We start from the raw sequence: 13140 nt of genomic DNA, 5'->3' as shown, positions 1-13140 counted from the left end.
TGCACAGAGGGAGAAAAAAATCACAAATTTGCTGAGAATATACATCCACCAGGACACATCAGCCTTAAGTTAGGTGCTTGCTGTCTTTTGTTCTTCAAGAACTAGGACTCAGTGACACGACCGGGCTACAGCGATCTGCCTGAAACCTTCAATCATTCGACAAATGATGAAGTGGGAGCTGTGTCACTTCAGCAACTGCAAGGAACACCAACACTATCAAATAAGCACATACAGTGCAGGGATATAAGATATGGGGTGATATTTCAAGGGCTCCAAAAGTGACAGATTTTATGTTGAGGTATATCCACTGCATGGCTCCGCCTGATATTTCTTCAGGTACAGACGCTGTACATTATAAGATATTTATAGTCCATCAGCTTTCTTGCTGAAAGGAAAACATGTGAACATGTGCCAGATGAGCTTTCTGTGGAAGCCATAGCTTGTTTCTAAATAAATTATTACACCACCAGCTCTTTAATGAAATGACCTGGTCTGCCCCAATCTCTAGATGAAAGATGTGCTTTTGTACAAAAAGACTACTTTTGCTTTGGAAGATGGCAGAATGGGAAAGAAAACAAACATTCCTTGAGTGTCAGACACTAAGTGGGCCACACAATTTCACCAAACACTGATAATACGCTTGTAAGACAAGAACAATTATTCCCCCATTACAAAGGAGAGCATTTGAAGAGAGCAGATCACTCACCAGGCAATGTCATACCAAGAAATGGTAGGAACAAGATTTGAAAATTTAAGTCTTGGGCCCAGCATGGTAGCCTAGTGGCTAAAGACTTCACCTTGTATGCCTGGGAACCTACACTGGGACTGGTTCTTGTCACAGCAGCTCCACTTCCCATCCAGCTTCCTGCTCACAGCCTGGGAAAGCAGTCAAGGACGGCCCAAAGGTTTGAGATCCTGCACCTGCATGGGAGACCCAGAGGAGGCTCCAGGCTCCTAGTTTCGGACTGGCTCAGCTCCTTCCTCTGCAGCCACTTGGGGAGTGAGTCGTCAGACAGAGATCTTCCTCTCTGTCTCGCCTCCTCTCTGTATATGTGCCTTTCCAATAAAAATAAATATTTTTTTAAAAAAAAGAAAAAAACTTTAAGTCTTACTAAAACCTAGGCTCACTCAAGCACAGTATGTTAGCACTGGTGTGCACAAAATTGGCCTGGAACATCTTGTCCTGACTTTAGAAGTCAAAATCAAACAGATTCCTCCTAAAGAAATTGGCCATCCATTGACCTACCTGTATGATTATCCACACAGAGAGAACAGCGGTATGCCATTCACTGACATTTTATACATATTGATCATATGTTCTAATATAATTGGCATTACCAAAAAAACCAAGCACAAGCATGATCAGAACAAATATTTAAAGAGTTGGGTATGGTGGAAGCAAGAGTCATCTGATCCATTTACCCACTTACTCATTCAACAAATATTTATGGAGTTTCTATGACCACATACTGTTTGTGGCAACACTGAGGATACAGCAAAAAAAAAGAAGAAGAAACACTAAACATATAGCAGCCCTACTCCCACTGAATTGAAGAGACAGAATATCAGAACCTCCATGGAAAATAATAAGGCAACACTGAAAAGGGGAGTGATCGTGGGTTCTTCCAGTTTATGTTTACTTGGATAAAGGCCTCTCTGATAATGTGACATTTGAACAGAGAACTCAAGGAAGAGAAGGAACAGGCCGTGGTAGAGGTGGGAGGAATTCTTTCACAAAGAGGGAACACCCAGCACAAAGGCCATAGACCTAGATGCACTGAGTGTGTTGAAGTCAGCAAGGAGGCAAACGTAGCTGGAGAGAAAGAGAGAAGACAAAGAAAAACAACAAAAGGACCAACCAACAATGCATAACCTGAGGACTCTTTATCTTCTGATTCAAACACAGGCGAAATTTAAAGCGATTGCAATGGTGCAATATTAGTGTAAAAAAAAAAAAGTTGAAAGCCTCAGCAACAAACTAGATCAAGTAGTAGAAAGACGCTGACCTTGAAAATAGGTCTTTTGACTTATTTTGACTTAAATGTGATGCTACTGGAGAGCTGGACTGCAGGGAGGGATTTGATATTCTTCAGCCAAAATGTTATGGAACTTGCTCTATACTTCAACCACAGGATACAAGGCTGAAATCAGATTACAAGGACTTAAAAAGCAAGAGAGAAAGAATTGACTGTTTTAAGAAGCTTTACTATGAAGGAAAAGAAAAGCATAGCACATTAAAATTGTTAGGAGCTTGGAATTGCAGCAGGATTTAAAACAAAAAGGACAGACTTGACCAAGCTCATGTGCTATTAGACATAACTGCCATCAATAGGCCATTAGGAGGATCAATTGGGCTTCCTGAAATTTCTACTTCATCCTTTGTGCTATTCAATAAATACTCTATACCTGACCAATAATTTTATTATTACCTTTGATTCTAACTGGGGTCATACAAAATATCTTAAAATAAATTTAATGCTTTGAAATGGAGTGTAAGAAACTCTGCCCAAGAGCTACTTTAAAAATGTTTTCATTTATTCATTTGAGGAGTGGAGATACAGCAAGTGCTTCTACCTGTTGGTTCACTTCTCAGTTGCCAACAGTGACTGGCAATAAGCCACTGCCATTGTGGTCTGTTAATTTTTACTTGTTTAGGCCCCCTCTTTAGAGAAAACATTTTGCCACCAGAAACTTTTTTTCTAATATATATATTTTAAATATTATATATTATATTTCTACTATATTACACATAATAAAATATTAATATTAATAATATATTGATATCTTGTATATTTCATATATATATATATACACACAGCCTTAATAGGCCTGACATAAGACATTAAAAGATATCATCAAAAGACTTGGTACTGAATACCATTAAGGATTAGAAATTCAAAAGGAATGAGGGAGAGTAAGGAAAGTACCTCTTGTGCCATATGGAAGTCAGTTCTGTTACAGACTGCTTGCCAAGACTGAATCATGATTAAAATCAGTATGCTAGAAACTCTGAAGAAGATTCCAAAAAAGGTCTTTGTCCTTTTAGAATTGGTGATGCCACATACAAAAGAGCAAGTTAGGCATAAACAAAGTGTGGAAGACTAAGGTAAAGAAAAAAAGGAAGGGATGGAGGGAAGGATGGAGGGAGAGAAGAAAGGAGGAAGAAGGAAGGAAGAGAGAGAGAGAAAGGAAGAGAAAGAAAGAAAGAAAAAGAGAGAAAGCAGGAGATTGGAAATAGGAAGACATTAAAAAGAATTACTGAATGCTTTACCAGAAAAGACAAAGGATGAATGATAAGCAGAGGAATGGGCAGAAAACTACAGCAAATCCTAAAGGTTGACCTCATCAGAGTAATTTATATAACGGATACTGAGCTGCAAGTCAAGCTTACCAAATACTCTGGAATAAGTTCAGATTGTGACATCAGAATTTATACAGAGGATAGCATTGTTTTTTTTATGGTTCACTTCTTTAAAAAAGAAAAATAAAGTGGCGTAGGCCATTTTGGAAGCCACAGAGTAGCACTCTTGAAAGATCATCTGGTCCCCAAAGGCATGCCTAACTCTCAGCCTCCAGCTCTCAGTGCCTAGAGGAGTTGCTTTAAGTTTCCAGCCAAGGCCTCTCGCTCTTCTGGAGCATCCCCAAGCCAATAAACGCACTTGGCAGGGGTAGTAAGAATCTGGCCATTTGTGCCACATACAAACTTACTCTTCACGATGGAGCTCCATAAACTTCGGCCAGAATATTGACAGACATAGATAACAATTGGAGGCTGTCCGTATCCGGTGCTGCTTCCTCCTACCAAACTCCTACAGGCTTGGTAGAAGCCAGGAGCTTCCAGGTCTCCCACGTGGCTGCAGGGACCAGATACTTGGAACCACTTTTCACTGCTTTCCCAAGGCCATTAGCATGGAGCTGGACTGAAAAGTGGAACAGCCAGGACTCAAACGTGGGATGCCGATACTTTAGTGCATGGCTTAATCCACTTAGCTATAATGCTGGTACCTGTAGCTTCATTTTTGTTTTGAATTGTTTTGTTTACCACCTTTGTCAGGTTACAGTAAGCCTGACACTACAAAATGTGTATTAGCTCTCCTTTGCTGTAAATTAGAAAAATGTTAACTTATCCATTATCCTTTAAATATTAAAAAGCACTTAACTGTGAAACTACTAAGACTCCATATTTTTTTTTATAGTAGATATTTAATGTACAGTTTTTCTATGGTAATTTCCCTTTTCATGCTTCACTGTTCTTGAGTCAATTGTGTTAGGAAGTTATTTATTTTAGATTTTCAAGTGTATTCCTCTTGAATTTCAGCTAGTTTATAATATTTTATTTTCTTCTATTTCAGTGATTGTCCCTATTTTCATCTCTTATAATTTTTTTTTCTGCTTTAAAATAAAGTCCACAGAAAAATTCCCTATTTTGTTAGTTTTTCCAAGAATCAACTTTTGGATTTTTGAGATTCCTGCTTTTTGTGTTTTGTTTATGAGAGCCTCAGACAGACAGCAGCTGAAGAGGGGGGGCTCCTATTCACTGCTCCTCTTCTGTGTCACACCTGCCGGTGCTCAGGGCAAGTTCCGGCCGTCGCCGTCTGCATTTAGGGCATCTGAACAAGAGTGGAAGGCAGCAAAAGGTACTGCGAATCAATGAAGACATACTACTGATGCAAGCGCATCTATTTCCCACTGGTCTCAAACTGCCTGCCCTCTTGTGTCAAACTACCACCACTAAATATCAGATTGTCAAGTCCCTTAAGTATACTGAGATTCGGAAAGGGACCGTCTTGGGGCAGTATTCGCTCAGTAATCATCTCAAGTGGCTTTTATCAGACGAACCTCTCCCATAACCCACAACCTGCAGTCTAGGGTGGGACCAGAAGGCGCTTCCACCGGGGACAGGTAGACAGTGCTTCCGCGCACGCGCCGGCGACGCCCCGCCCCTCGCAGCGGAAGGAGTTGCGGGCGTTTCCGGCGGCCGGCGGCGCTCCGGTTACCCGGGTAATGTCGTGGGTTCAAGCTGCCACCTGTGCTCAGATCCCTGCAGAAGACGGGGACGTGTTTGATGAGGAAGCCGATGAGTCGCTCCTGCAACAGCGGGAATGGCAGAATCGCATGCAGAGACGAGTCAAAGTAAAGCCGGAGGGAGGGTGAATCCCTTGGGGTCCCGGGTGTGTTGGGGAGAGACGCCCCGAGTTGTGGTCCCGAGGGATCCCAGTCTGCCCGGCGCCGCCGTCCTCGCCGCTTTGCCGCCGATTCCCCTGGGTTACGTGGAAGCACGTTGTTGCAGTGCTTGTGGGAGGATCGCAGTTTGATGGTGATGATCACGGGGAGGTCCGACTGCACCCGCCTGTGCTAATCACGGCTGTCAGAGAATGCGTGGTCAGCGTGAGGGGTGGACAGTCCAGAGGCAGCAGTAGTTTTATCCGAGATCTACGAAAAAGGGAACTTCAGAGTGTTGTCAGGGGCAGTGGGAGAAAGCTAATATGGACTATTGATGGTACGTGAGAGAATAGTAAAGCTGGTTTTGTTTTTCTATGTTGGGTTTGAATTGTTCGTCGCTCTTTGGGGCTCCCCAGTTTGTTGAGACTAAACTGAATTTCCAGGTGGAGCCCTAGTGCTTAGTTCTAGGTGAAGATTAAATGGTGTGGGGGGGCCGCATCCGCTTCATCTAATTGGCAGCGCTGGGGATCTGCCCTAAATTAATGTTTCAGTGAAACATTAGTCTACAGCCATGTTGTCAGTTACAAAGCTTTTCCATGGGAGGCCACGGCTGTATGGATCAGTAATGAGCGTTTCTGAGCGCTGTGACAGGTTTGGGATGTGCAGAACAAAGTCTCCGCCTCCCGGAGAATTTACTCGGATCTAAGCCTCGAGGAAATTTCTACAAACAGGCTTCTGGCTTCCCTTTCCTTGACACACGGTGGCCTTTCCTTACTTTGCCTTCTCTCCCATCCACGCCTGTCCAGTCCCTGCCAGAGAGTCCATGTTCCTCTCGGTGAAGACACTGAGATACTAGAAACTGTAAAATCCACACTTCAGAACAGAGGTAGGCAGTGATAAACCAGGAAGTGAAGTCTTACTTCGCTTGTGTGAATATCCTGTTTTATTCTCAGCAATGCAGTAAAAGCCCATCTCCTCAGCTTTCTAAACTGGCTCTGTGCCTCTCTAGAAAAGCCTGTGTACCTACGGTTCACTTGCTGTCAGTTCCAACTGCAGTTCTTCGCTGCCTGTTTTCAGGAAGGTTACCGAGACGGAGTTGACGCTGGCAAAGCAGTGGCTCTTCAACAGGGCTTCAGTCAAGGCTATAAAGAAGGTGCGGGAATCATCGTGAACTATGGGCAACTCAGAGGAACCCTGAGGTAATTCAAAGAAACTGAAACGCTGAATCTGGAATACTAGTTGGTTTTCATGAAGGTAGTATGTCAAAGTAAACATTTAAAGTTTTTTTTTTCTGCTGTTGCATACACAAAAGTGCTGAAGAACACAGAATATTGCCCTTAAAGAGTACAAATCATCAGTTCATCTCTTTTAAGATGTAAGAGGCCTGATGTGATGACTCAATGACTACATCTTTGCCTCGCATGTTCCAGGATCCCACCTGGGTGCTGGTTCATATCCTGGCTGCTCCATTTCCCTTCCTACTCCCTGCTTGTGACTTGGGAAAGCAGCTGAGGATGGCCCAAAACTTTGGGACCCTGCACCCATGTGGGAGACTCTGCCTTTATTGGAAAGGCAGACTTACAGAGAGAGAAGGAGACAGAAAGATCTTCCATCCACTGGTTCACTCTCCAAGTGACCACAATGGTTGGAGATGAGCCAATCTGAAGCCAGGAGCCAAGAGCCTCCTTCAGTTCTCCTACACCTGTGCAGGGTCGCAAAGCTTCAGGCCGTCCTCGACTGCTTTCCCAAGCCACAAGCAAGGAGCTGGAAGGGAAGTAGAGCAGCCAGAATACAAACTGGTACCGATATGGGATCCCAGCGCATGCAAGGCAAGGATTTTAGCTACCAGGCTACCATGCCTGACACTTAAAATAGTTTTGAAAAATTACTAGAGCATACTAGACAAGTAAAGGCAAAATTTTAAATGTTTTAACACTGAAAGAATTCTTACCTTTAAGAAAATTATTTCTGTACCTGGGCAGAACCCTCAGAGCATGTGCCACATCAGGACCCTGGGTTGATTTCAGGTGGCCTTTCCCCATCCCTGGGTACTGGGGTGGTTGGGAGGCTGGGCATGGCTCATCCCTTTGTCTCCTCCCTTCCCCCAGAAACAGGAGGAAGTAGAAAATTCGGAAACCATGATCCATATCCACTTTTCCCTAATCCGTGTTCCTTCTCATGCTGATCAACTATGAAAAAATCATCAAAAATAATTTTTTTAATTTAAGAAAATTTTTTCTAATCCAGCAAATAATAATGTATGCCATAACGAACCTGAGAAAGTGAATGTTTAAACTTTTTTTCACTAACCTTCAGTGTTGATGGCAAACAACTGGTTTTTAGTCTTTGCCACACCTTGAAATTAGTTGGGACAGTTTACAAAAAGATACCCCTCCAAAAGTTGTGCTTTAATTGGTCTGGGATAGAACCTGGGCCTCCAAAGGTTTAAAAACTGCTAAGGTGATACCAGCGTGTAACCAACATTGAGAAACACTGGTTTAGAAGCTGTTTGTCCTTAAAGAACAAACTAGTTTTTTCCATCTGTCTCCATGCTGTAGTCCTTTTCAACAGAAGTTATGTAGTGATAAGAGGAAAATTTAAAATCAGGAATGAGGGTGAAGAGTTGTGAAAGAGGGGTTCTGAATTACAGTGTATGGTGTTGAGTCCAGCTGTTGAATTTATATTGAAAAATAGCATCCCTGGATATTTTTTAATCTTATTATACCATCATTTCTTAACTGATTTTATTTCAAAAATTATTTATTTGAAATGTTGAGTTACAGTGAAAGAAGGAGAGTAACAGAGATCTTCCATGTGCTGTTTCACTTCCCAGATGGCCACAATAGCAGACGCTAGACTAGGCCGAAGCTAGGAGCCAAGAGTTTCTTCCAGGTCCCCCACATGGGTCCTGGGGGCCATGGACTTGAGCCATCCTCCACGGCTTTCCCATGTGCATTAGCAGGGAATTAGGTCAGAAGTGGAGCAGTCAGGACTCCAACCAGCACCCACATGGGATTCAGGCCCTGCATGCTGAGGCTTAGCTTGCTATGCCACAGTGCCATCCCTTTCATTAACCCATTTTTATGTGGAGGAGAGACATGCAGAGCTAGCATCAAACATTGTAAAAGCCTGTGGTTGATTTTTTTTTCTGGTTTGTGTTCTCATCCAGTGCTTTGCTCTCGTGGTGTCACCGTCATGATAGCGGCTCAGCTTTCATCAGTAACTTCAGCCGTCTTCTGGATGCAGTTGGACAGTGTGAAGAGTGTGTGCTCAAGCATCTGAAGTCGGTCAGGCAGCAGCCCAGCGTTGTGGACATCCTGGACTCCATGGAGGACATGGACCTGTGTCATGTGGTTCCAGCTGAGAGAGAGACTAATGACGCTGAGAATGAAGGACTGACTCATGAAGACATTGTTGAGGGTAGCAAAATCTGCAGCGAGCATCCCAGTGGGATGCACAGCTCAGATTCAAAACACAGTAGCACCCAGGAGCATGCGTGTTCTGAACACCCAGGCTTCACTTGGATTTTAGAACAGACAACCAGTTTAGTGGAACAGCTGGGACTGTCAGTGGATGTATTACAACACCTCAAGCAACTGTAAAAATCAGCTACATGTTTCTAATGAAAATAGCATTCGCAACATTTTTAGGGCCTTTTGTGTCCTAACGAGGTAACCAAAACGTGAACTGAATTCCACACTTTACCTGCCGGATTATCCTTCAAGAAAACTTAAAATGTCTTCAAAACTGACACTTTTAAATATAACATACTCCTTTTATTTTTTGTCACTGGCAGGTTTTTTTTAATTTAAGGCATTTTGAGGCTGGGGTTGTAGTCCAGCAGGTGAGTTGCTGCTTGCAGCACCAGCATCCCATATGAGCACCACCTCTTAGCAGCACCCTACGGATGTGCGTGGGAAAGCAGAAGGTGGCCCAAGTGCTTGAGCCCCTGAACCTGCATATCGGAGCAGATGGGTTTCCACGGTTCTGACTTGGGCCTGGCCCAGGCCTGGCAGATGCAGGAATCTGGGGAGTGAACCAGCTGATGGAAGATCTCAGTCTCTGTACTCCTGCCTTTCAAATAAATAAACACATTTTTTTAAGTGTTGAAAATTCTAGTTAGTATTGTCATTTTCAAATTTCTGACTAAAATCAAGCCTTTTCAGACTTACTAGATAAAATGAACAAGAATCACATTTTATAAAAACCTAACCCTATGTGTTCTGGTCATTATCAGGTGGTCAGGATCTTATCACAAGCTAGGCAGCATAAACTATTAAAAAGTAATCTAATGGTTAACATATCTATATATATACACACACATTTATATGTGTACATACAATGGTATGTATGCATATATGTATATACAAAGGTGTATGTAATATACACAGGTATGTGGATATATGTTGAAATTAAGAGACTGAGAAACTGAAGAAATGTTTATGGTGCTGATAAAATGACTAAAAGCAAAATATTAAAATTTAGGCTTCATGTTTAAGGACATTTAATTCCATGGAAAATGCAGAAAATACGTTTCATGTTCTAGTCTAAAGAAGGAGTTTTCCCAAGGAGTGAGGATTTGGAAGTGCCGCATAACAACATGGCAGATCATGTCTCAGCTGCAGCTCTGCCTTGTGCTCACACGGGCTTGCATCATGGCTCAACACGCTAATCCTCCAGCCTGTGGTGCCAGCATCTCAGATGAGCACTGGTTCCATGTTCCAGCTGCTCCATTCCCAGTCCAGCTCTCTGTAGCCTAAGAATCCAGTGGAGAATGGCCAAGTCCTTGGGATCCTGAATCCACGTGTAGGACCCTGAGGAGGCTCCTGGCACCTGCTCAGCTCAGCTCTAGTCCTTACAGTCATTTGAGGAGTGAACAATCGGGTAGAAGGACTTCTCTATCCCTTCTCTGTAAATCTGCCTTGCAAATAAAAAAATAAATCTTTTTAAAAATATAAAGAACTTCCTAGGGTGCAGAAGAATATTAATGTGTGCTCATTAACATCTGCTTTCCCTAAAAGTGAAGTAAAGAAGCCTTGCTTGTCCTTTGCTTTGCTTCATAGTGTAAGCCTGCCCGATCTTCCCATGAAGAAACCCTAGATGAACATGAATGGTACAGAAGATTGCCACGGAGCTGGCACAGCTACAATTTCAAGACTTAGGATTTGGATGTTTGAGTGATGTGGCTGGCTTCCTTTGAAATTTCACCTAAAGTTATTTGTGGGTGGTGACTTCAAAAAAGCGGGGAGGAGGTGCCCACAATAATATGCTTTTCTGACATTTCTGCTTCTAAGACTCAGAGCATCTTCCCTCCAACCCACCCCTGCCTTCACCAGATCTAAACAGGAACTGGGCAGCTAAATTCAACTGCTTTACTGCTTTATCTCATTTACAGCCATGCATTACTCAACAGTGGTGATACGTTCCAGGAGTTGCATCATAGGTGATTTTGTCTTTGTTGTGAACATCACAGGGTGTTCTTAAGATGGAGGTGATATCACTAGGCTAGACCGTCTTCTGGGGCCACCACTGTGTATGCCGTCCACGTGCGCCCAGGGCAGATGCCCTCGGCATTGCCCAGTGACTGCTTTAGTGCTCAACCAAAATAAGAACCTCAACCCAAGTCCAGGCTGTAATTCTCACTGCTCAAATCTGAGAGTTTGACTTATTTTTAAATTATTCTTCATTTCAGACCAGTTGCTGAAGTCACCATATGCTGTGTGAATAAATCGCCAATCAGACTTGGTGCAGTACAGAAATTCTCAGATCTCCACCTGGACCACACTTCTCCCTAGCTTCTTGCCTTCCAGTGCTCTCAATGCCTTTTCCCCACAGACAGCCTGGAGAAGCCTGTTGCTGCCGATCGCTTACCCCCCTTCACTTCAGCTTCAAGTAGCTTTCTGCCAAGGTCACGAATAACAAAAGGCACACAAAAGTCCATCGCTGGCTTTTTCCAAAATTGGACGTGAACCATCGCCTTCTCTTACAATCCCTTCTGCTTCTCTGCGGCCTCACTATTTCTTATCCTTCACTATGATTTCACTAGCTTTCCTCGGCCCCTTGAGCATGGGTTCCCTAGAGTTTCATTCTTGGACCTCTTTTCACTTTCATACTCAAACCAGATGCTTTTCTTACTCCCGTGGTTTCAATTAAACTAATCATCCCAAAGCCACTATGTCAACCCCTCATCCCTTTCTCAAGCTGTTGACCTCAACTTCCCGCTGCTCATTTCTTATGCTTATCTCAACCGCTTAGAACACACAGCTTGTCTAAACCTGACCTCATTCCTTTCCCTTCCTGTCCACTTCTTTTTGTATTCTCAGTCTATTAATGTAATCCCTTCCATCCAAATGTTTTCTAGCTTCTCGGTTTTTCCATTGCCATTACTCCCTATTTACAGCTGAACATTTTCAGGAGACTTTGACATCTTTCAATCAAATTTTGATTGAACTCTTGTGCCAGTCTTTATCTCCATGAACAATACCTCTGATGTAGCCCTCTTCTCATTCATTCTCCCTCGACACCAGAATCATCCTCAAAAACAATAAACAAGATTACTGTGTTTTAAGCCTGGATTTATTCCAATGCTTCTACTGGGTAAATTGCAAGCTTGGCTTTCAGTTCTGGTCCAAGCAGCACTGTGGGTCATGTTTCCCATGCTGCCTCCTCGCCCATTACGCACATACTGCACTGCACTTGTTTATTGACAATATTACAAGGTTTTAGGGGCAGACTAGATACTCCCAACTTTTAGTTTTTACTCATTGCTAATTCCTCTGTCCTGAATACTGCATTCTGCCTCCTCTTCAGTCCCTGCTTTTTCTTAAATATCAGCATGATGCTTCACCGTTGAGAGAGGTCCTGAGTCTGGATCCTTTTCCCAGGAGCTGTTGAGTTAGCTCAGGGCCGCTAGGTGGTGCCAATGCACCCTGCTGTGTCAGTACAAGTTCCTCTGCTGGGACTTCACAGACCCAGGGACAGAAGGAAAGAATTGCCCCTAAATGCTGCCCCAAACATAGTCATTTGTATCATTATTGGGTGAGAAGCATTTTCTGAATATGTCAACATACAAGAAATTAGCTTGCCCCGACCCCACCTTTTAAATTCTTAGGCTAAGTACTTTTTTAAAATGAACATAATTGTGGAGAAACATATTCATAAAGAAAAAAACACCTTTTAGTCTCCAAATCCCTGAAGTCTTCAAGTAAACACCTAGAACCTAAGGCATAGTTTCTCAAGTGTAAAGGGTCTCTAGTTCCTAGGCAGGACTGTGACAAAACTTCTAATCTCAGTGGCCTAGTGGCTAAAGTCCTTGCCTTCAACACGCAGAGATCCCATATGAGCACTGGTTCTGATCCCGGCAGCTCCACTTCCCATCCAACTTCCTGTTTGTGGCCTGGGAAAACAGTCAAGGATAGCCCAAAGCCTTGGGACCGTGCACCTGTGTAGGAGACCTGGAGGAAGTTTCTAGATTCTGGCTTCAGATCAGCACAGCACCAGCCATTGCGGTCACTTGGGAGTGAATCATCAGGTGGAAAATCTTCCTCTCTGTCTATCCTCCTCTCTGTATTTCTCACTTTCCAATAAAAATAAACTCTAAAAAAAAGAATTTGATCTAAGGAAATAAACAAATGATTAAAAACTTTCAGCCCACAGATGCTTGTTACTACATTTCTGTAGTATTGAGATAACAGCAACAATCTAAATGACCAGCAACAAAAATTTCTTAAGTAAGTTATATTAATATCCACTCAAATAAATGGTACATTATTGTGAAAACTATAGAAACAAGGAAATGTTTATGGCATATTCGTGGATCAAATAAATTACAAAATGTTATAAGTATAAAAATGTGTATTTTAAAGATAAAAATTGGGCCCGGCGCAATGGCGCAGTGGTTAAGGTCTTCGCCTTGCACGCCCGGGATCCCATATGGGCGCCGGTTCTAATCCCGACAGCCCCGCTTCCCTTCCAGCT

General features: G+C 42.9%; 1 protein-coding gene across 1 annotated transcript; it reads left to right on the top strand.

Moving 5' to 3' along the window:
* The first annotated feature begins 4951 nt into the window (after window positions 1-4951).
* Window positions 4952-8939, top strand: YAE1 (YAE1 maturation factor of ABCE1). Its single transcript, XM_040964716.1, has 3 exons — window positions 4952-5133; window positions 6241-6362; window positions 8333-8939. Exons 1-3 carry the CDS (start codon window positions 5005-5007, stop codon window positions 8763-8765), a joined length of 684 nt encoding a protein of 227 aa, XP_040820650.1. The 5' UTR covers window positions 4952-5004; the 3' UTR covers window positions 8766-8939.
* The last annotated feature ends 4201 nt before the right edge of the window (window positions 8940-13140 follow it).

The sequence above is a fragment of the Ochotona curzoniae genome, unplaced genomic scaffold, assembly GCF_017591425.1.
Source record: "Ochotona curzoniae isolate NIBS_2020 unplaced genomic scaffold, NIBS_Ocur_1.0 scaffold_3835, whole genome shotgun sequence".
Lineage (NCBI taxonomy): Eukaryota > Metazoa > Chordata > Mammalia > Lagomorpha > Ochotonidae > Ochotona > Ochotona curzoniae.
Note: the sequence above shows the minus strand (reverse complement) of the source record. Positions and strands in the feature narration are given on the sequence as shown.